This window comes from Carassius auratus, chromosome 9 (genome assembly GCF_003368295.1).
Source record: "Carassius auratus strain Wakin chromosome 9, ASM336829v1, whole genome shotgun sequence".
NCBI lineage: Eukaryota > Metazoa > Chordata > Actinopteri > Cypriniformes > Cyprinidae > Carassius > Carassius auratus.
Window position 1 is genome coordinate 31,260,079 of NC_039251.1, and position 23,667 is coordinate 31,283,745.

The 23,667-nt window shown below is 37.5% G+C and overlaps 1 protein-coding gene across 17 annotated transcripts in view; it reads left to right on the forward strand.

Moving 5' to 3' along the window:
- Positions 1–771: 771 nt before the first annotated feature.
- Positions 772–23,667, forward strand: part of LOC113109035 (MYC binding protein 2) — a 111,116-nt gene continuing 88,220 nt past the window's right edge. For 6 of the 17 annotated variants that reach the window (XM_026272529.1, XM_026272534.1, XM_026272536.1 and 3 more), the window contains exons 1-9: positions 773–1,495; positions 5,428–5,503; positions 15,179–15,394; positions 17,939–18,092; positions 18,173–18,369; positions 20,918–21,160; positions 21,378–21,449; positions 21,613–21,709; positions 22,045–22,118. In XM_026272529.1, the coding sequence (XP_026128314.1) occupies positions 1,221–1,495; positions 5,428–5,503; positions 15,179–15,394; positions 17,939–18,092; positions 18,173–18,369; positions 20,918–21,160; positions 21,378–21,449; positions 21,613–21,709; positions 22,045–22,118 (1,404 nt within the window). In that variant the 5' untranslated portion in view covers positions 773–1,220. Of the gene's footprint in view, positions 1,496–5,427; positions 5,504–15,178; positions 15,395–17,938; positions 18,093–18,172; positions 18,370–20,917; positions 21,161–21,377; positions 21,450–21,612; positions 21,710–22,044; positions 22,119–23,667 lie in introns of all 17 variants that reach the window. The other 11 variants (XM_026272538.1, XM_026272532.1, XM_026272539.1 and 8 more) reach the window with 6 other exon arrangements.

The window sequence follows — 23,667 nt, forward strand, 5'->3', positions numbered from 1 at the left end:
CTCCCGCCAAACCAACTGGCAATTAGTTTTTTTTTTTTTTTTAATCTTTATGAATATCTATATGAATAATGGGGATATGTGTCCCCATGAGAAAAATAAGTGCACTATATATATAAATACAGTATTTGAAGAATGTTGGTAATCAAACAATTTTGATAACAAAGCAGTTTGTTAGCATCTGTCTGTCTGTGCTCCCCTAAAACAAACAATTAAAAAAACAATAAGTCGTATAAGTTTTTTGTTACATGAGGGTGAATGATGACGTAATTTTCATTTTTAAGTGAACTATTTCTTTATAGCCTTACTACTAGCCAAATAAATGAAACCAATTAATTCGTTGCAATTATTTTATTACGTGAGAATTAAGTGAAAATGTGAAATTACGTCCTATAACGGCATGCTGCTGTTGACCAATCAGAATCAAGTATTCCAGATTAATAATCATACAATAACAACGTATAAAGGATCTTATAAATAGGCTTATATCACCAGTTGTTGCCAGACATTCATAGCTCATGTCATTGTAAGGGCATAGTAAGCTTACAAAACTAACATATTGTGGAATTGGCTGCATGATTCAAATTCAAATTGAGAAGAAACGAAAGTTAAAGCATCCAAACCCGCATCTGACGCGCTTCGTCACTACAGCGGGCGCGTTTAAAAACCTACCGAGTCCACTAGCAAGAAAGAACTCTAGGCGCCTTCCAACTCGTCGCGCGCATCGCGCCCAAACAGTGTCTAGGTAGGCAGCGCACTGCGTTTTGAGTCCCAGCCGGTGTGTGCTTCGGATGGGAATGTATCCCAGCATGCTTGACAGTCAGCAGCGACATGAACAGGGAAGGATGATGAAGCTAAGATGGCAGCGCTGTTAGGGGTGCTGTCTTTACAGAGTCAAGAAAAACAGCAGGAACAAACGCAAGGCACACACGTCAGCTCGCGCTCTTGACTTCTTTCACTAAAGGCAGTTGGATTGCCTGCAATCGAGGAAATAACGGTTGTTTTTTTTACCCGAGTTGAGTAAAGAAGAGACGCTTATATCGCAGTCGCAACAGAGCGGCTAACGTTAACCGTAAACGTCGTTTAAATTGGAGACAACGTACTCGGATGTAATTCGCCGGGCGTTTTCGCGGCTTCACGGAGTGGATTTATGGAAGGTGCTTGGGACTTTTAGCTCTGTTGACTGACATTGATATCTAATATATGCGTTGTTCTCCTAAACGATGATGTGTGCTGCTGCGGCAGCGGGTGCCGGGGGCAGCGGGATCCCGTCCTCCTCGTCCCACTCCACGGGGATGGGAGTCAGGGTCATTCCCGGAGCTGGAAACGAGTTCGCATCGATCGGATCAGGGATGGGCTCCTGTCCCGTTGCGGGGACACGCTCGGACTGTCGGAGCCGCTACCAGCTTCTTCTCTCAGGGCGAGCTCTGGCGGAGCGGTACCGGAGGATATACACCACCGCGATCACCGACAAAGAGCAGGGGCTCCACCTCGGCAGGTGGGTCTGATTCACTGGCTCGGTTCGGGACGACAAACCGGCGTACCGATGGACGTGTTTGTAAACAAAACAACAGTAACTTAACGTTAGCAATTAGTTAGCATGCGGCTAACTTCCTTAGCGAGCGCAGCTAAAACACTCGTTTCATCTCACGCAGGTCAACGCAGAAGCTCAGTGTGTGATGATTTTGACTTATGCCCTTTTTAAAATCACGTTCACTCTGCTGTCATGGTCAACAGTGCCGTTTCGAGACACCTTGCATGACTAGATCAATAGCTATAACGTTAGCTATTAAGCAGCTGCTCATGATGTAACGTTAGTGTTGTGCTAATAGGACGTGGTTGAATGAGTTTAATGTGTATAATAACACTAAACTGGCTTCAAATACAGTGAACAGACAATCAATGATATGTTATGCGAAGAAGAATATACTAAACCTTTCGCATCAAGTTTGTGTACATTAAAGACAAGCGAAATATTGTCAGGCAGTTCAGGTTGTGGATATCAGCCTGCTTTGCTGAATTGCATGTTCAGGGTGATTGTTATTCATAATAAGCTACTATACTTACATAACCCTGACTTATTTAACGATATTACATATGGTATCGTGTGTATTCAAAGCAGCAGGCGTGTGTCTCACTGAGGTGAAGGGCTGGGTTCTGTTGTGCCTGACGTCACCCTGCTGTAGACAGACAGACACACACACACACACACACTGATGTGCTTCACCTCAGAGCTCGTTAGTGATCCCACTGTACAAATCATTATTGTTTCTGTTCATATATTCATACTGCGACCTTTGCTTAATCCATCAATTGTTTCACAGTTGCCAAAAAGAAGGAATTATGTCAAAATGAGAACATACTCATAATTAGCTCATGAGCAAATGAAATGCAGCATATCTGACAGGTTCAATAAATTAAACCGACTGGTACAGAAGACTTTCATTTCAAATTTAGAATGGCCAGATTGATTAAATCTATACGAATTCTACAAATAATAATAATAATTTCACATATAAAATCTGACTAGAGGTTAATAAAAATAATCTATTTTATTTCTCTTTATTGTCATAATTAAGTAATTGTATTTAGTATTCTATATATTTTTGTCTATATTGCTATGTTATTATTATTATTTTTTGCTTTTGTCTGTGCCGTTTTCTTTTTCATTATCAAGTTGTGGTAATGTTCTTACAAAAATATGTCTAAAATTGTCTCAAATTGTATAAAAAAATGTGAAAATGAGTGACCACATTTTTTCCTTCTTAAAATTACTGGGAAGCATAGATAAAGTGATTTTTCTTGAGGTTTGGTAGTCATTTACAAGCAGCAGTTACTAAAAAACTGCAAGTTCCTACTCTTAAATTATATTTAACCTCTTTGCTAATTAGTTGATTTCTTATGTGATTGAATAAATAAATCAAAATACTCATTAAAAATAACCTTTACAATTTTTGGTTTTAGTTTTGCCTAATTTCTTTTAATGAATATTAAATTAAGAGTTTACCTTAAAAAAAAAAAAAAAATCATATGAGGCAAAATTAAACGAACATATACAACTCTAGTCAAGATTAATAAGCACAGAATGACTACAGGTCAATAAAAATAATCTAATACATTTTTTAAAGATCTTTTGAGATTAAGATCAAGAAAAACAAGAATGCTATATGTTATGTTGTTATTGACTTCTTTATGCAAAATTTATAAAAAAAAAAAATCATACAAATGTGTTCATTAGAATATATTCGATGAAGGTCCTTAAAATGCGTGTCTTATTTTGTATTAGTTTGCAAAATCGAAAATAAATTGACCACATTTTCCCCCACATTCCAATCTCTGGGAATTACAATCCTTGAGGTCTAATAATCCTTTTACCAGTGGCTTCATAGTGTAAACTTACACCATCCACTCATGACGCCGCCGGTTGATAATGTGCAAAGTGTGCTGAACCATTGAACGCCCCTCCCAACCTTCAGGCTCTTCATCACAAGCAGCCTCTGTGCTTTCACTTTTCACTGCATATGATCAGCTGCTGTTGTTCAGCTGTTTAATGCTGCACACAAACTCTAGCACTTCAGCACCATTCCTTCATAACCTTCTACATAATAGCAGATCCAGATGGCTCTCTTGATGAAAAGAAAACCATGATCTCCCGCTGCAGGAGCGCTTTCTTGTGTGGGGTTTCCACTAGGATTCAGACTACTTGCAGTTTCTCATGTTAGACAAACTGTGTAGTTTTACTGTGTGTAAGCAAATTTAAACCAGTGTGAGAAAGACCAACATATGCTTTATTGCAAAGGTGTTAACATGGCAGCATAGCATCTCTTTAAGATATTACTGCTCTTAAAATCCATCCTTATTAAAAATGCATGTTAAAACCACACATTACATGAATGACTGCACGTGCTGACCAATTAAGAAATCTGTGTGACCATTATCCAAAAATCATCGAGTACACTATTTCTGTCTCTCGAATTGCAAAGTCCACCAGAGAACGAAGTCGTGTTTATGAGGTGCTGGATTGACACACTGCATGGTTTTTGGACCGCTGCTGCTGTTCAGTTTTTCTAGGCATAAATCCATCTCTGAACAACAGCATAAAAAACCCAAAATGAACTGTGTTTAGTCAGTTTCCATGTGTTAGATAATCGTTTCCTTTTCAAGTGGAAGGTTCTTGGACAGAATGACCTGCACTTTTGAACCAGAATTATTGCACTTTGTATATTATTATCTAAATAGACCTTGGTATTAATTCAGGGTTTATGTGGGTCTTAATAAAGTATTACATTTGAGCAGAAAGTAAGTGCATTGAATGTCGCATGCACTGCAAAAAACTAAACAAAAAACTAGGGGTGCTCCGATCACGATCGGCCGATCGTTAATGCGCATTTCGTCAGTAAAGCCGGTTTTCTAATCAGCAGTTACTTCCATCAGGTGCGTGATTTCACATAGAGCAGCTGTTACTACACAGAGCCGTTGTTAACTGAGAAGATGGGCCAATAAACGCTGAAAATTAACGTGATTTGCGCATCTTCTCTATTAACAACGGCTCTGTGTAGTAACAGCTGCTCTATGAGAAATCACGCACCTGATGGAATTAATCGCTGATTAGAAAACCGGCTTTACTGACGAGATGCGCATAACGATCGGCCGATCGTGATCGGAGCACCCCTACAAAAAACTGTTCTTCCTCAGTGTATTGTTCTTAAATATATTTTTAAAGATGGGTTTATAAATTTTTGTGGTAAATGTACATTTATCTTTACTTAAACTTTGTTAAAATACTTAATTTAAAATAAAGATCATCCACTCTTTCCTAATGTTGAGATCGAGTTGGCACTGCACAGCGTTGTTGTCTTCAGAGCCATCTTTATCGTTTAGTCTCTGCGTAGACTTGCGCATTTTCCTCTCTCATAGACGTAACATGCAAATTGGTGTGCGGGGCTAAACGGGCAGTGATGTTGATCTTCTGTGGAGGCGGTGCTTATCCACACTTTTACATCATAGAGTAGAACATTTCAAAAGCTGTCATTTTGGCAGACTGCCAAAAAGGGAATTTTGATCTCTCAGAATATGAACCCTTTAAGAATCTTTAGACATTTGCAAAGGAAAACGACAGAAATGCTGATGAAGTGCATCTCTATTTGTGCTACATTTAAAATGATTTTCATATTCTTAGTTTTTTGTGAAATGGAGTAAAACTTAACGGTGATCTGTTGGAAAATGTATTTTCAGACTGTGAAGTGTTGTTAATACAACTCACTGTCTGCTCCTTAAGTGTGTATAGAACATATTGAAACATCCCTTACAATTTCTATACTTGGTCTTAAAAAGGCCTTTATGATTTAAATTCATCTTCAGAAACCATGCCATTTGTGATTATTGATAGATCACACTGCGAAACCACTAACATGTGTCATTCTTCTCCAGGGGAAAAAAAGTTTTGAGCAAGAAGAAGCTAAAAAGGCGGCAAAAAGTCAAATCAAAAGTGAAAACAAGAACAAAGGTAAGATTGTGAATCTGACTCTGGATACTGTAGTCTTCATTGCTACTCATTTTCTGCCACATTTAAACAGTGAAACTGTAGGGTTTAAAAGCCATTATTGGTAGCATCATTTCCATATTCACATTCAAATTTTAAAGAAATATCCATTCATAGACTTCTGATGACTGTATTTTAAAAACTGTAACCTTTCTCGTTTTAACATCATGTAATGGTTTTTTGCCAAATGTTGATGTAGCATTGATTATCCATTGAAATCTTCTGTCTGCATTTTCTCTTTGGCCATTTAGGTGCAGCTCTGATTCCATTAAGATTTTTATTAGCTGTTTTGACAGTGATCACAATAAAGTACATATGTATACATACATATTTTCATGCTAGGAAACTGCTTAGTTGTCACAGTTGAGAAGACGCCAGTAAACACTCGCACACATGGTGGAGGATGCAGGAATGGTGGGGTCATGATTGGCTGTTGCTCGGCGACCCGCGTGTTGCACGTTTCCATGGCAACAGCTTCCTCCATCTCCTGCACTGAGCACCTATGGTGTTTGTCTCGCTACATCTGCAGCGTTTACCAGCGCTCAGAAAATAGGCAGAGACCCAAAATGTATTTTATTGGAAATTGTGTATTGTCTTGCCATTCTCCAAAGCATGTGTGGGGGTTAATGCCTGATTGTGTTTGGATAGCCTTTCCCAGGCACTCTGTTTTCCCTAGTGGATGCGAGTGCTTCGCTGGCAGGGATAAGAGAGAATAATGTGATTGTAGATATGTCGTCGTAATCCTCCACCCGAAAACCCTGCTGGCTAAGGAGAAAGAGCTCACTTATATTTTTCCTTTCTGCCACAGCCTCCTTAAAGGAGCTCCTTGGCTTTGTTTGCTCATAAACAGACGGGTGGAGTTTCTCCAGCAGGGAGGTGCTCATCTCCAAGACGTGCTGCTGAAATGTCTGTCAGGTTCAAGCACTTCACATTGCTTTGTCTGATGGTGCCTTCGTATGTGTGCTGCCCTTCTGGTTTGATTTCTTTCCTTCTCTGAGATAGATTACACAATCCCAGAGAAGCTTTGTGCTTCTGATGACTAAGACTGGCCGATATTGATGGAGCATGACATTTATTTAGCTTTGATGGATATATTTGATGTTTGTGTATTTGCTTTATAGTGCCCCATTATGCTTTTTCGACTATTACCATTCTTGTAGTGTGCCATGTAGCTGTATGTGAACATAAACTCTCTGGAAAGTTGTGCAGGGTCTCCGAGGGGTTGTGAAAGGTAGTAAATGAAATTAGCCAAAATTAAGGTAATTAAAAAGTAATGAACGTCAACTGGCGAGGTATTACATTTTCGAGCCCAATTTTTTATAGAGACGGTTTCAATTTGTGTTAAGTGCAGGCCTTTCTTCTAAAATTGGATTTATGTATATGCGTGGATTTATGTATATGTTGAGAGTAGGACCTGAGCGATATCATGTGAGGTGTTCAACTGGGTGCCCGGCTGGCTAGCTGCCAAACATGTATGCGAGATTGCTTCCATTCAGTAATTAAAACATGGGGAAATGCAAGTTTTCAGACCAATTTTCGCAAAAGAAGCATCCCGTGACGTCCTCGCAATGTGCATTCAGTCAAAGAAAGGCCTTGCGTTCTCATCATGACCGATTTACAAGAGCTACACTGGATAAACAAACCGAAAGCAGAACGAATTCGCGCTAAGTTGAAAGTTATTTTTAATGTGATGATATTAGTTCATCCTTAATAGGTTTTCCCCATATATAAAACTGAACGTTTTATAATAAAGGAAAGCAAACACTTAAATAGCAAAAAAAAGCTATTACCGGTAAATGACCACTTGTAGATGTGGCATTTAATAGACAGAGCCGTAGATCGCTGACAAGCTATGCAATATCGCGTTCATTATCACAGATGAATCGCCTTCTACAATGAACGCGATATTGCGTAGCTTGTCAGCAATCTACGGCTCTGTTATATAATCCAGGGGTTTTTCTGCATTGATATTTTTTTGGCGGCTGTCAAAGCCTTATTTGATCGGTGAGTGATGTAGAATCGATGCACCTGACAGGGCGCATGCGAGAGAGAGCCCTGGCTGCGCATGGCCGCGCGCAAACTCAACAGTCTTCAAACAACACAAGCGCTTCTTGCTCTCTCTCTCCCTTGTGCATATTAAAGATGCCACACAGATGGGAAATCAAAAATGACCTGTATTACAGTGTATGATGTAGCTGTCCATCAGTGTAAACAATGTGCAAAGTAATTAAACCAAAAAGTACACGATTTATAAAGTTATTGGCTTCTAAAGTAAGGAGTCGACTCTGAATCGCTGAAACGAGTTGTTATAGATTTCAAATCTTTTGCCCATCTCTATGTACGTCACTAGGAGCACTTTGCATAATAATCTCCACCTACCGTCTTGAGAGAAATGAACTCTGACCTGCCCCACCCCCCCCCCACACAGACGCTCTGGTTGGTGTGAGAGCTTAATGTCGAGGAGACAGTGTGTTTTTAATTGTAAAGGCAAGTTTGTTTTATTTTCACTACCAAAGAATGAAGATCAGAAGAACCAATGGCTAAAATTCATTTTTACAACAATACCAGAGCAGTACAACAAATCTCTTTTGTTGTGTTCACAACATTTCACTGATGACTGCTTTTCTAATCTCGGTGAGTACAGCGGGATTTTCAAAGCGTTTGGCCATAAAAGAGGGTTCATTACCAACTTTATTTAGACCAACGAGCATCTCCGAATCACAACGCAAAGTAGGATTATGAAGTTATGTGTTTGTTTTCTCCCGAGCGTCTTATCAGTATGTGTGCTGTCTGCAGCCTGTCTGCGCTGATCTTCATTTACAAACACGTCATTAAAATGAAGTGTAACTCCGTGAATACTCAACGAAGAGACATGAGAGAGATAGCTATAGAAAGCTTGACATGTCTACTGTAAAACTAAACAAGTGCTGCCGAACTGATATTCTGTGATAAAGTAATCCATATGAAAACAACGCAATGTCTGTTTTTCACGTCTCCCTTCATTATATCTAATGTGACCACGCCCCCGCGCTGAACGCGCTATTCAGATTCAAACTGAAGCGCGTGGCTTGAATACGTCGACACAGAAGACAAAGCAGCGAGACTGTTAAATTTTTTATATTTTAGTATTTGCTTCGCGATGAGAGGAATAAGACATAATTCACCCCAAAAAGATGCTAACGCAGTGTTTACCATGAAGGTGTGTGCGGAACAACCAATCAAAACTGACTATGTTAGTTGACCAATCAGAACACAGTATGCCACCGAAAGGTGGGGTTTAAGGAAACTGAATCTTTTGAACAGCTTTGCGCGAACCGTTTGGGGATCTCTGAGAATTGAGGTAATTTTAAAATGATATTTTAACAAAATAGCAATGTTTTTTAACCTTGGATAGATTTAAACCTAATGTACAGGACTTATAAACAGTGATAGGATGCTTAGAATTTTCATCTTACTGGCTCTTTTATCAAATTCATTAGACACGATAGAAAAAGGGCGGAACGCCAAAGTTTCACGTGGAGTATTCAGAGATTTTTTTTTTTCTCCATGACAGGCTGCTGGCTCCCACTGTTAATTTTTATTTATTAATTTTTTTGGAAAAGCACTCTCTGTATTAGCTTAAAGCCCTCAAGTTTACATTGGTTACTCTATTCTTTCAATTGTTCTAAACAAGTATTTTGGGTGACCTTTTTAATTGAATGCTAGACATCAAGTTGTTATTTTCATCTGAAAGAATAACTTTGTTTCAGTAAGCTAGGCCCTATGTGTTCAGTAAGCTTGTTTCAGTAAGCTACTGTATGTGTTTTCAAGGCTTCAAGGTTTTATTGAATGCTATCTCTATACAAGTGCAAAGTAATGCATTCTTAGTCTTTTATTTTGTAATTTTAAGAGCAATAAACATATATTGCAATGTTAAGGAATTCATGTTTTTTCATTCAGATATGTAAATCAACATGTATAAATTGTTAGTAGCCAATTAATGGGGAGATAATAGAAATCGAATCGGTCTGAAAAAAATTATCGTTAGATTAATCGATTCATCGAAAAAATAATCGCTAGATTAATTGTTTAAAAAATAATCGTTTATCCCAGCCCTAGAATAAATGTTCAGGTAGAATTACTTGTACATTTTAAAATGATTACAAAGAAATTGCAAGTAACAGAATTTTGAAGTAGAAAGTTTTTTTAAAAACACTCCAATTGTTGTATTTATAACTTCTATGTATAATTAAATTTAGTTTGTAAAATGTATACTTGCATAAGCAAAGATCTTAAAACTAGCTAATCTCATTTTACCTGTAACCAGCATTTCTTGTAAGCTGATATCATCTACCTCTGACATTTCAGACGGCAGTGATGGGACTTTGTATATAGCATGACTCATGTACCTTTGTAGGGACAACTGACTTTCATATTCTCAATGCAACCTTCAGGCCCCGAACGTTTTATTAGCTGAGTTCTTGCTCCATGGTTTGCCACTTGTTAAAGCAAGACACCAATTGCTGGCCCCAGAGCAGAATAGCTGATACAGTGCAGGTTTAATTTACACATCACTGTGTGTCCGCAATGTGTATGATTGATATTACCACAGAGCACAGCGTTATTGTCACCCCTTTTGCTGACACAGGCACTGAAGTATGTATGCTCACTGAAATATATATGCTCATAAGGAACCGGTGTAGGCGCTAAAGATATTGAATTTTCAAACACCACAGAGCTGCAATTTATAAATCCTGTGCTTATGGTCATCTCTGTGCATTAAGTGTTTGTTGAATCAATTTTGACCCATTTTGGTATTGTATGTAAAGAAATGGCATAGTTTGAATGCCAAGAGCTTAAGGAGTTTCAGTTTATCAAAGTACATACATTTCCATTTTTCGAGCTAATTTGATAATCTGAAACATCCCTTACTGTTTCAGGCTCATATATTAGACTTTATTGTGTGTTCCTCATCTATAAGGCATGTATGTATTCTCCCATTGTACAGGTATAAAGGAAGATCTCCTTTCCTTGTCTTGTGCAATTATGGTTTGTTAAAGGTTGTTCTTCCAAGAGCTTGTTATGTCCGTTGGTTCCTTTCTCAGTATGAGGCTCAATGCGCTGTTATCGAATGAACTCAAATGTCAGTGTAGTCTGGGGAAGAAAACAGCGGAAGTCCTCTTTGTTGATCACAGTATTTTTGTAGTATAGTTCACAGGGCTCCTTTTTAAGGCTGGCATTTGTTTTTGTTTTTTTTTGTTAGCAAGTTTCAGTTATGTAATCATAGTGTATATATTAGAGCTGGCTTGAAAATATAAATTTATTTGTTAGCCACTTCTTAATTGATTAACCAATCCCAAGAAATGATTTATGCTATTTTTAGTTCAACAAAACATTGCCGAGCATTGCTACTTTTTATAAGAAACAAAGTCTCAACTTTCAAATTCTGTCAGTGTTATGGAATTAAACAATAAATGTGAACTGTGCTGGCCAAATGAGTCATAATGAGCAATAAAAAAAATGAAATTATATTTATTTAATTTTTTAAGACCTTCTAAATGATGTGTGATTTGTTGGAAATTGATGAAAAATGATGGAGCTCAAGTTTTATGAAGGTTTCAAAGCAAAATCACCTAGCAACATTGTATCTTTTCTTCCAGTTCTTTTCTTAAGAATAATTACTATATTAATTATGACAATATAGCTATTTTTATTTGATCTTTGTTATTATAAATTAGAATAAATTCAAAAATCTGTAGTACAAATATAAATAAACAAATAATTGATAAATAACATTTTCCATCTAAACAATGGAGAAAAGGTAATGCCCTCAGAAAATGGACAAATAAAGATAATTATAGGTGTTTAATAACTATTTTGAGCATTGGCATCTCTAGACGTGGGTTTAATGAATTCATATTTGTGAAAACCTCAAATTCGACTAAATTCGCCTATTACTCCGTTAACCCACACGCATTCACATTCATTTTGCCAGCACGAGTCAAAAATATTGTTTTGGTGCTCGCATGAACAATCATCTCTTCCTCTTTACTACTAGCAATAGCACAAAATAAGCATGAAAGAAATTCAGAATATGTTGAAAAAACATTTCAAATGACTGAAATGTATCATGTGACATGTAATCACTCATTCAGTGTTTGTAAAGACGTCAATAAAACAGCTTGTAAATAGTGTCACATAATTTTACATTTTATCTCATTTTTAGCTAGAAAATTCAACTCTAGAAATTCACTGTATATTCATTATTTTACCTAATCTTTTGTTTTCATTATTTAGTGTGTGTCAGAATAAGTCAGTAAAGAAAATAAGTAAAATTTTATTAAAAAGTTGTTTGTCCAACTCAGTTTTTTTTTCCTTTCTCAATTTTAACTCATTTGCTCTTTGCTCGCAAGGAAAACTCAATAGAAAGACCATGTTATCTTGACTTCATACTGAATTCAATTGAGGATTTGGGTAAAACATTTTTTTTTTCAAGTAGAATTTCATTTGCATTAGTAGATTTGCTCCGCAATTTAATGTTCTATTGGAAACTGGTGTCATTTATATAGTTTGAATATTAGAGGGATAGTTTCTTGAGCTCTAGGCTAAATGACTAATACAATACAAAATAGCAGGCATAACTTTCTTTTTCCTCAGTAAGCTGTACCTTATTTACTTCAGTGAGCTTCACATTGATTTTACTGCCAAACTGGGGCATTGCAAATCCAGGACATTGGATTGGAGAGTAAAGTCAGAGGCAGTCTCTTCCATCAGCAGCCACTTCGCTGTCTGATGAAGACAAGATTTCAGAAGCAAAAGAGACATCCTCCCCAAATCAGAAGCTGTCTGTTTGTTGGGTAACACCTTAACCAAGCTGTTCTTGCTTTACAGCAGTGATAGTAAATTACAGGAAGTGGGCTGAGCTGCTAGGCTTGGCTCAGATGTGTAGCTTCCTAATGACTTTAGATATCTGACATCGCTGTGCCAAAAACAGGGGGGTAGAATTCTCTGTGGTGTCTGCCTAAAAATGAATGACCTTCCCTGCATTACATCATCCTTTATTATGGGCTGATAGACAAATTGATTAGTCAAGCCTATCAGGGGAAGGATTGATGAATGAAACTTTAGATACATTGTAGGGCTGGACGATATGACGGAATATACTGTGCAACGGTTGACATTTTGACACTGTTTATGTGATTGTGGATGCATCCATGCTGTAATCAGTGGGCAGGACTGCTTTGCTCTACTCACAGGTGGCATATGAAGTAACATATCAACATGAGTGTTATTCAGAATGTAAAGACAAAGTTACATTGTCCATGACAAAATGATGCACTGAAATGAAGTTGAACTGATGTGTGGTTACAGACTTGTGTGTATATAAGCTATTTTACAACGTACTGAACTAGGGCTGTCACTTTTGTGAAAAAATCATTTTCGATTTTTAAGACATAAGTGTTTATTGAATCGATTGTAAAATCGATTTTCCATGTCAAAAAAAAAAAAATGTTTCCTTTTTTAACCTCAAATAACAGACGAACCTAAAGAGAGTGCTGGAAATGCACAAGTCAGCAATATTTCTTATTTATTGGCATGCAGTTTCGTGCAGAATAACAAACAACAACAGGAGTGCAACATTCTCGAAAAATAATATATGCAGAGGGGACGGCTGCCATAACAAAAGAAAAACATCACTGCAGGCTTCAACCCGGCTGCATTTATGATTTAGGCAATTCAAAAGTCTCCAAGATTATTTTAAATAATGATTCAATCAATTTCAAACAACTGTTCAAAAAATGAAATTTAAATGGACTTGAGAACAGGCCATGTGTTTGTTTTTTATTGAACATAACCGGCACTTACTATGGCCATTACAAATTTATTGGACAGGAAAACAAGTCGATCAACATTTTCGGGACTACAAAAATATGTCGACGTGCGTGAAATGCGTCGACACGTCACACCGTTTACATCTCACGTAATGGCATACTGGGAATGGAGAAAGTTGCATTCTATCACAAAAACAGAGACCACTGTTATCAAAAGTATGGGAATACTTCAAACAGAGGCCAAATAAAATGGCCATTTTTTCCCTTTGAAAAACCGATATGGTGTACCATGGCAGCACAACTGCGACGCATGAGCACCTCAGAGGAAAAAATCCTGACACTCTCCGGTGTTACCGTTTAACTGGTCACCGTGTGATCTGGTGACCAACTTCCTGGTTCAGGTCTCTGCTGCAGATGTGATGGAACGACTGCAGCTGATTTGGCGATTCTAAAAGTACAAACTGATGTGATATTATTAAGTTTCTAATAATAGCAGACTTGATCATTGCATGATTCTGATATTCTTGTAAAGATAACAAGTTATTGGTATGATCACCCGTAGCGGCTGAAGTAAGGATAAAATAAAAAAAAAGTCTGTGTTGGCGTGGGTTTCGAACACACGTTAGGGGCCGTTCACATATTGCGCCTAAAAACGCTAGTCGCGGCACTGTCTCCGTTCCAAAGCGATCGGGCAGTTGTGCCCTTGGGATGTCTGCCGTTGCTAAACAACCTTGACGTGCTCTCTCCATGAAGACGCGGAAATTTCAGCAAAGGATAAAAAAGGATTTGCAGCACTAAAAATCGCTTGCAGTAGCTCTGCTACTAATTTTGTTTCAAAATTGCAATCCATATACAGCTGTGATCACCTGTTCCTTCATCTTAGCTGAGCTTTCAACATTGTTACAGGAAAGGATGAAACTGATTGATTAGTTCTTGTTACATGACCCGCGGTGCGCTTGCGGCATTCTGAAAAGTTGACATGTTTTTAACTCGCGCCTGTTTAGCATGCGCATCGCGACCGCGTCACTTACATTATGAGCGCTCATACCACGCGCCTACCTTGGAAATAACGAACTTGTGAATATGTGAAAGGCCCCTTAAAAGACAGCGCGCCGCGAGACAACAGTCACAGACAAATTTGTGGCTGCTGTGGTTTAATTATAAGCGCTATCGTAAACTCATATTTACCATAGTAAAATAATTTTCTTTGCCTCTTTATTTTTGTATACTGTAAAAACTTCAACCACATTGGTTGAAAATGAATAAAGGTTGAAATATTATATTAGAAGTTGTACTTGTATATTTTTTGTAAATTTATCCTAAGGATTCATTAGCTAATCAAAAAAATAACATTGGATTATTTAAGTTATCCTAAGGATTCATTAGCTAATCAAAAAATAACATTGGATAATTTATTGTAATAAAATAATCGTTAGAGTAGTCGAATAATTGGAGAAATAATCGTTAGATTAGTCGACAGAAAAAATAATCGTTAATTGCAGCTCTAACTTCCACACAAATGACATGATAGCGAATGATTACTATGTAGTATGCTCACGCTGTCGCACTTCCGCCAAAACCAGCCAATTGCCGATTGCGTATTTTAAGCAAAAACGTCCGGTTCCGATTTATGACCGGTCAACCGGTGCACAAACTAATATAAACAGTAACGCCTCTAGTTGCCTCAGAAAAATGTATGAAGTACAGTGTTCCCCAAAGCCTGTAGTTCTACACGCATCATAGCCTGCTGTCTCTTATCACAGTCTTTCTCCTTGCTCCTTCCCTGTGTATCACAACTAATTCTGTATATCTTTTTGTCGTCTGGCAGTCAGAGACTCTGGATGGGGCCTTTCCAGTGCCTGACATCAAACTCCACAGCAACCCCTCTGCATTCAACGTCTACTGTAATGTTCGGCACTGCGTGCTGGACTGGCAGCAGAAGGAGGCCGCGTTGGCCCTGGCCTCCCGCAACTCTGTGCAGAGCGGCGACTCCGACAGTGAGGAGGAGGAGGAGTACCGCGAACCCGCCATCAAACTGCCCAAGGTCAGTTCACAACATTAATGCATATATGATGCCCAGTCATGTGATTAAATAGTTTTGCTGCCTACCTTTAGGATCAGTTTGTAGGCTTTCTTGGAGTATTCTCATTTGTGATGCTTTAATCTTGCTAGGCAGCCTAATACACTCTTGTGAGAGGGGATTTTTTAAATTTGAGATTATTTAGATTTTTAGATTATTTAGATTTTAGAAATTAAAATGGCAAGGAATATTTCTGGTTGTGATTCCACTTAACGTTTCTAGTTGCCTAGCGATCCAGTTGACAATATGTAGCACTTATAACTTTTAAAAACATGTTCTAATAATAAAGGAAACAAAAATTCTTAAACTGCACAAATTGTTTTAAATCAGCATACCATTTTTATTCAACAAAAATCTGTGAATGTTTATCTTATCTATAGGCTATATTAATATCTATGGTAGTCAGAAATGACACTGATTAAAGCCTCACAAGCTCTGAAGTTGGATTGATGAAAAATAAAGACTTGTTCTAATGGATAGCAAAAAGTCAATGACCTAAGATCAGAATCTAGATAGGAATATGCAGATTGGTATCGTGTTATACCCCTAATGCCTATTATTTTAAGATTTGTAAATTGTGTAAGGGTGTTATGATTCACTATTGAAGATGCTTTTATATTTATTCCGGAGCATTTGTTATCTCTCTCGGACGTCCTATGGACAAAGGCAAAATTCCTGATTTAGATTATGACCTTGAAAGATGAACCAGGTCTCTTGTTATGACAGCCCAATACAGTGTCTTAAAACCAGAAGGAAGCACTTTCAGGAATAAACCGTTTCCACAAAGAAACCTCCCAAAGTTTCCTTCATTAAAATATCTCTGATAATGATCAAGGCTGTAATGAGGTCACTGAGGAATGCTACACAGCAAGATCTGTATCTTAACATTTAGAGAAAAGAGGCATAGTCAAAGTAACTTACATTCTCATATGACCTGAATGTTCTACATGCTGGTGCTCACATAAACCCATTAGGTGAAACGGCAACACCGCATTAAAAGTCTGTTTGTATTAACAAACACAGTTGCTCCTCAGTTTTTATTATTTTTTTGTTAAAGCAAGCCCATCTGTACTCGGCACAACCCTGTTGCTATAGTGATAGATTTTTCCACACTCATTGATCTCAGATATGGCATTTCTGTTGCATGATGATGGTTTTATACTGAATAAGCCACATGATTATTTTAGGTTTGTGCTGGAATAAGTATTACTTGACTTAGGTTGCTTGCAGAGTGAGAAAACGAGTGAGAAATTCTTGTAGAGAAATTAAGCTTGAACAATTACATATTAACCTTTCATGATTGACCTACCATGAGCTTAGTAGTTCATTGATGTTAAATGCTTCTTCGAAAGCCACTCCATGTTTCATTTTAGAATTCCCTCTTAAATACTACATTACCCACAATCCTAAAGAGTAGGGCTGTGCAAAAAATCTAATGCGATTTTCATGCCCATCTCATCAGTAAAGGCGCTCCTGTGATTAGAAGTACATCTCTAGCACGTGTGTTAGGGTTGCCAGGTTTTCAAAACAAATCCTGTCCAATTGGTTCTCAAAACTAGTCCAAAACTAGCCCAATCGCATTTCCAGCAGGTTCTCCGATAAAAATTGCGTCCCATGGTTAAAATTAGGGGTGCTCCGATCACGATCGGCCGATCATTAATGCACATCTCGTCAATAAAGCCAGTTCTCTAATCAGCTGTAAATTCCATCAGGTGCGTGATTTCACATAGAGCAGCTATGTGATCGGCCGATCGTGATTGGCGCAGCCCTAGTTAAAATACAAGTTTTTTTGGCAAGGTAGCCTTGGAAAAAAATTGCATTTTAGGGGCTAAAAATCACGTTATTGGTATTGGGGTCGCTTCAACCCATGGACATGAAAAACAACCGCAGACTTGGCAACAATGGTTCAGGTCCACGACAAGCTACACAAACTCGCTTTCAAAATCAAACGAAAAAACGCCTCCGAATTTGAAATCGATTTTGTGTAGATTTTCTGTGAACTACGGCTCTGTGTAGTAACGGCCAACCATTGTTGCCAAGTCTGCAGTTGTTTTTCATGTCCGCTGGTCGAAGCGACCCCAATCCCAATAATGTGATGTTTAGCCCCTAAAATGCAAACTTTACCAAGGGAAACCCGTAACGAAAGGCAATTGGGCTAGTTTTGAGAAGTAATTGGGCAGGTTTTGTTTTGAAAACCTGGCAATCCTGATCTGAAAGCACATGCTGGAGATATACTGCTAATCACAGGAGTGCCTTTACTGACAAGATGCGCGTGAAAATCGCATTTGATTTTATGCACAGCCCTACTAAAGAGATATCCACCAATCAGAGTAGACGGTCTTGGCCCTATTTTGAATCATTGTTTTCAAATGTCAGAAAATGTCTGAGAAAATGCTCAAATTGGGTCATCCGACTGTCTAGATATTGACATTGGCCATTAAAATCTATTTTGGTGGATCTTTATTTTGGATTAATGTTACTTCACAGCTGTGTTCCTCTGCTCCTCAGATCATTGGTATTGGGCTGTGTGGAGTGTTTGAGCTCATCAAAGAGACTCGTTTCTCACACCCATCACTGTGCTTACGGAGCCTTCAGGCCCTTTTAGATATGCTCCAGGGACAACAGCCGGAGAGCTTTCAGACTGAACCTCCAGATGTGCTGGGTGAGATACCTTCTCCTGTTCAAATAAAGTGATGACTTACTCTCTATAGTTTAATCATGACACCACTGTTGGCCCTGCAGAGTCTCTCTTTCATCTTCTGCTGGAGACCACCGTGCGGAGCACAGGGATGAACGACCCCACCGGTCAGACCCTCACAGCGTTGTCCTGCGCCTGCCTCTTCAGCCTGGTGGTGGCCTGGGGAGACACTGGCAAAATCCTCCAGGCTGTGTCTGCCATCCTCACCAACAATGGCAGCCATGCATGCCAGACCATCCAAGTGAGTCAGTGTTTTGAGACTGCGTGCTTTAAGTGTTGAGGAAGATGCACCTTCCACTGATGCCACTGAACAGTTTCTAAATAGAAGTTGGTAAATATTTCTTATTCCTAAACACTAGAAGATCTAACACTAAAAGTAAAATGTGGTAAAGTCTGTAAAATTTGTACTGTTTCTGACTGTGTGTAGCACCTACCGCTCTGCATCTCCTTCTAAAGAATCCAAACTTAAGAAAAGTTTTTTTTTAACAATAATCAGATTTTTAACAGTATAGTGGATTTCTTGCTTGGTAAGTGAATTTGAGGTTTTAGAGTGCATAAAAAGCTGCTGTTCATCTGAGGTCAGGATGACAGCACATTACCGCTCGTCTCTCAGCGTGTGATAGCCAGAGCCGCAACTGCATGAGGAGGTCAACAATTGAATTGCCTGAACATGTCAAATCCCTCCGATTTCCCTTCTTTATTATATTACTCTGCCTGCGCAGAGTCCCTCAGCCAATTACTCCTCAGTCTTCTACCATCTGCATGATATAGGTCTGTCACATTTTTGCTTCTTTAAATGTTTTAAATGTTCTCTGTCAGTATCACACACTGATTTAGACATCAGAGAAGCACAGAGTTCATTTGTTGTTACCAAGGTAACTACAACCTAATTGGAGCATGAGTAAGTTGCATAGCTTGTGTAAAGTGTGATATCTGAGCCGTCGCTCACTGTCAGTTTACAGTGCACACGGCCAACTTGGAGCAGTTCAGAATGAAACTGAAAAACAGGCAAATGTTGACATGTATATCCAGATCAAGTGCTTTGCAGAGCTGCACAATGTTTTTCAACTTTTTATGAAATAATAGATATCTCTCAGTATGTATTTGATTTTATATATAAATTGTATATATGGTAGAAATATATTTATTTTTCAAGTGTATTGTTTATGTGTAAATGTGTTAAAAAAATTGGCAAATGCTTAATGCATTTACGTAACATACAATGAAAATATAATTTTAAATAATGAAGATATGTTCTCCACTTTGTTTACGACTAAATGGACTTAAGCTTAAACAATATTTAATCGTTTTAATTCATATTCACAAATATAATGTTACATAGAAGTAAACCTCGATATTTACTTCTTTGTATGTTCTTTCTATCTGAAACAGCAACAGGAATGTCCATGAGAAAATCGCTGAATCATGGATTCGAAATCGATTTATTGAAATAATTAGAAAGCGGGCAGTGTAAGACTTGAGTCAAAGTTCAAGAAGAGAGAAGTGTACTTCATCATCTGGAGAGCTGGTGCAATAAAACTAAATGTCATTATTGACCGAAGAGTCATCTAAAGCAGTAACATTGATGTTCTAAAATATCAATAAACCTCTTTGTCATCTGTAGCATCACTCATCAGAGTACCTTACTGCCATCAGCTCGGCGGGGTCAGCGGAGACAGACACAGTGGTTTATGTTAAATAAAGATCAACATAAATATTAAACAAGGGGAAATAAAGTGTCCTGGGGATATGATGTGAGCTAGCTGAAGGGGGGGCATGCTGTCCATCTTGTGAAGGTCAAGAAGTGCAGAGAGGGGTTTGGTAGGTCTTCATCTTAACTTCACACAGTCAAATGAACAACCAGTCAGTAACTGCAGTGTTGTAGGTCTCACAAGCCTTAAAGTACAACAGTAACACTTGTTCATTTTGAAACGTAACATCACTGAGTGAGTCATGTCAGTGTTGTTCAGCCACAGAGTGAGTCATTAGACTGATTCAAACCAGTGACAAATCAACCAAGTCGTTTTGATCAACGCCAGTTTTTGGCCTGCCAATATTTTCACTGGTCTTACCACAGAAGAGTTTTTTTTTTTTCATTATTTTGACCCATGTTGAATTGTATTTTAACAAATAAGGTTATTGTGACACCAAAATTGTACAAAATTATAAAAAATGTCCCAATTCCTGAGTGCAGTTTAAATGCCACAGCAAAAACTACAAGCAAACTAATAAGTTCAAACATTATTAAAGACAGGTAACAGAAAACATTCTAACAGTAGCATTCAGGAACAGTATGAAATACAACAGAAATTAAATAAAGTTATCAAATGAAAGGTAGGCTAAATTAAGCTGCTGTCAGTTTAAGACCTACACTGAAAAAAACAACCCAGGATTTATTTACTGCAACAGTTTTACTCAGAAATTGCTAGCAAATGGTACAAATAGAAATAATAAAGAAGTGTACTCCAATAATCGTTATTTAAAACTATGTATTATAATTTTTTTATATACAGTGTATTGCACAGATGTAATATACTGTCACTAATTAGAATAAAATTAATAAATAATAAAAAATTTCTTTTTTTTTCTTTTTTCACTTAAATGAGCGGTTTACAGGATACTCAATAAGATGGGCATCTTGCCATTTTTGTGAATTTGTCCGTTTAAGTGCAAGAAGACATGAAATGTAACTCTGTATTTGTGTGCATTCTCTAGGTGAAGAATGCTCAGGAACTCTTGAAGACTATTTTTAAGAACTCTCTGACCCGATTATATTTGTGTAACAAAAGGTTCCAACAATCCTGAATGCCCTTCAGAGGAGCGTGCAGGCAGTGCTGGTGGGAAAGATCCAGATCCAGGACTGGTTTGGGAACGGCATCAAGAGAGCCGCACTAATGAACAAATGGGTTCTGAAGGAGGTGAACATCGATGAAGATGAACGCTGTCTTCTTCAGACTGATGGTTCCTTCCTCTACCTGCTCTGTAAAGATGGCCTCTACAAAGTGGGCTCTGGGTACAGTGGCACTGTGCGGGTAAAGACATCCTTTATTTACTGCACAATTCAAATTATAGAAGTTAATTTTACTAAGCACTAAATAAGTATATAAAACTTCCTTATGTGCAATTTGAATGTTTCCATACAGATAATTTTGAGATTTGTGAAGTTGTGGATGTGGTTTGCATTGCTGATGCAGCAGGTTGTACATCCATGTGTTTGTGTAGCTGCTAATAAGAGGCTGTTGATTGCAGGGCCATGTGTACAACTCCACATCACGGATCAGGAACCGTAAGGAGAAGAGGTCATGGCTGGGATTTGCCCAGGTACTGACCTCTTGTTTTATGAGCTTCTTGCGATTGTCTGTCTATATACAGTACTTAATATGGCATAAATGAAGCATTAGGTGCTTATGAGGTTTTCAACCAAAAATGACATTCATTGAACAGCCTTACAAAAGAAATGTTCCTGTGGCGGTTTGCTTTACAGGGTTGTTTGCTGTATCGAGACATGAACAGTCACAGTATGGCGGCCATTAAGATCAACCCAGAGACTCTGGAGCAGGAGGGCACCATCACAATGCCAGGTACAAACGCCCCTCTTATGTGCTATTGATCGCTAAGATCAGAGCAAATAAATGGCTTGACCAGCACTCCTGTCTTATCTGTGTTGACATGTTTCCAATTTAAAGAGGATGTATTTAGGGGCTTGTCCCTTATTTCCATGAATTGTCAATAGCCTTTAATTTGTCATCTACAAAGCAATGAATATATTATGTAGTTTTATGAAGTAGTTTATATAAAATAAAATGTATTATGTTGATTAACAAGCGTTTCTTCAGTGTAATGTTCCTGTAATTTGGAATGTAGTCTGGAACTGTAAAAAAGTGTCTATAATAAATTAAAATGTCTCTCTTCTCAGGTCTACAAGCAGATGGTCAGAATATCATATTCACTGATGGAGAATATATCAACCAGATTGCAGCCTGCAAAGATGTAAGTGGTTTTATTATTTGGCAAAACCTAGTGAGCTGTCTTTGGATGCATCATAGTCACAAAGGCTTATTCAAAATGTGGGCTGCATAATTATATCAAATGAAAAGGCAACTATGTATAAATTCTTCATGGTGAAGGCAATCCCACAATGCACTGTGCCAAGTGGAAAAAATCGATCTTAGATGGCAAACAAAGCGAGAGATATTTATTGAATATAAATATAATTGTATATATCAGGCTTTCTTTGGTAATGATTATACTGATTTGTGAAGGTCTACTGAGCAAAGGAATTGCTCAGAATAATGTAATATAATGTAATGCACTAAAGTTCTAAATGTTTTGTTTTTTAGTAATAAATGCCTTTATCCATCAAGGATGATATCAAGACATTTTAGTAAAGACATTTTCTAATGTTACAGAATGTTCCTACATCAAATAAATGCGGTTCATTTTAACTTTCTATTCATTGAAGAATCTTGAAAAAAAAAAAGATACATTTACAATGATAGTTGTTTACAATAGTTGTTACTGTTTTTACGGTTTTCTTGAGCAGCAAATCAGCATATTAGAATGATTTCTGAAGGATCACGTGACACTGAAGACTGGAGTAATGATGCTAAAAATTCAGCTTTGCATCACTGTAATAAATTAAATTTTAAAATATATCCAAATAGGAAATGGTTATTTTAAATTGTAATAATATTTCACAATATTACTGTTTTTACTGTATTTTTTATCAAATAAATGTATTCATTGTGAGTATAAGAGATGTCTTTCAAAAGCATTAAAAAATCTTACGACTCCCTGTATACGACTTAATGTGTATATATAAAACTTAGAGGTCGACCGATATTGGATTTTGCCGATAACGATAGCAAGGCTGGACCACACTGGCCAATTCCAATTAATTAACTGATAGTTTTTAAAATTGATACTGAAAAAACAACAACAACAAAAAACTAAAATAGTTTTAATTTACAAAAAAAATTGTAGTAATAATAATAATAATAATAATAATAACAGTAATAACAAAATGTTGAAATTACCACTCTAATAGGGCCCTATTAAATCTGTTTAATTTTTTCCTAAATTCCATTTTATTTCCAAATTCTGTTAATTTTTCTGGATTCCGTTTTTTTTCCATTTTAATTTTACCCCACATGGATTTTTGCCGATAAGCGATTGTTCTACATCTATCAGTGCCGATTAATCGGCAAAACTGATAAATTGGTAGACCTCTAATAAAAATATTTGCATGTGCTTTTTATTTTAATTTTTTCCCCCTGCTGTTTAAAGTTTCTTGCTTATGAAAACTTGCTAGAAACATGCTTATGTTAAACAGTAATATTTTAACAGTTGAACAGTCATTTAACAGTTAATTCTTCAATAATTTTTCCAACCAACTAATGTTGCCAATCAAGACAAGTGTTCAGATGGTTCTCTTATGGTGTATTAACACCAAACACAAATGTAATTATTCACGCGAGTAGATTACATACAAAGTCAATGCAAAGACACGAATAGAGGTGAATTTGCGTCAGGCAATGCG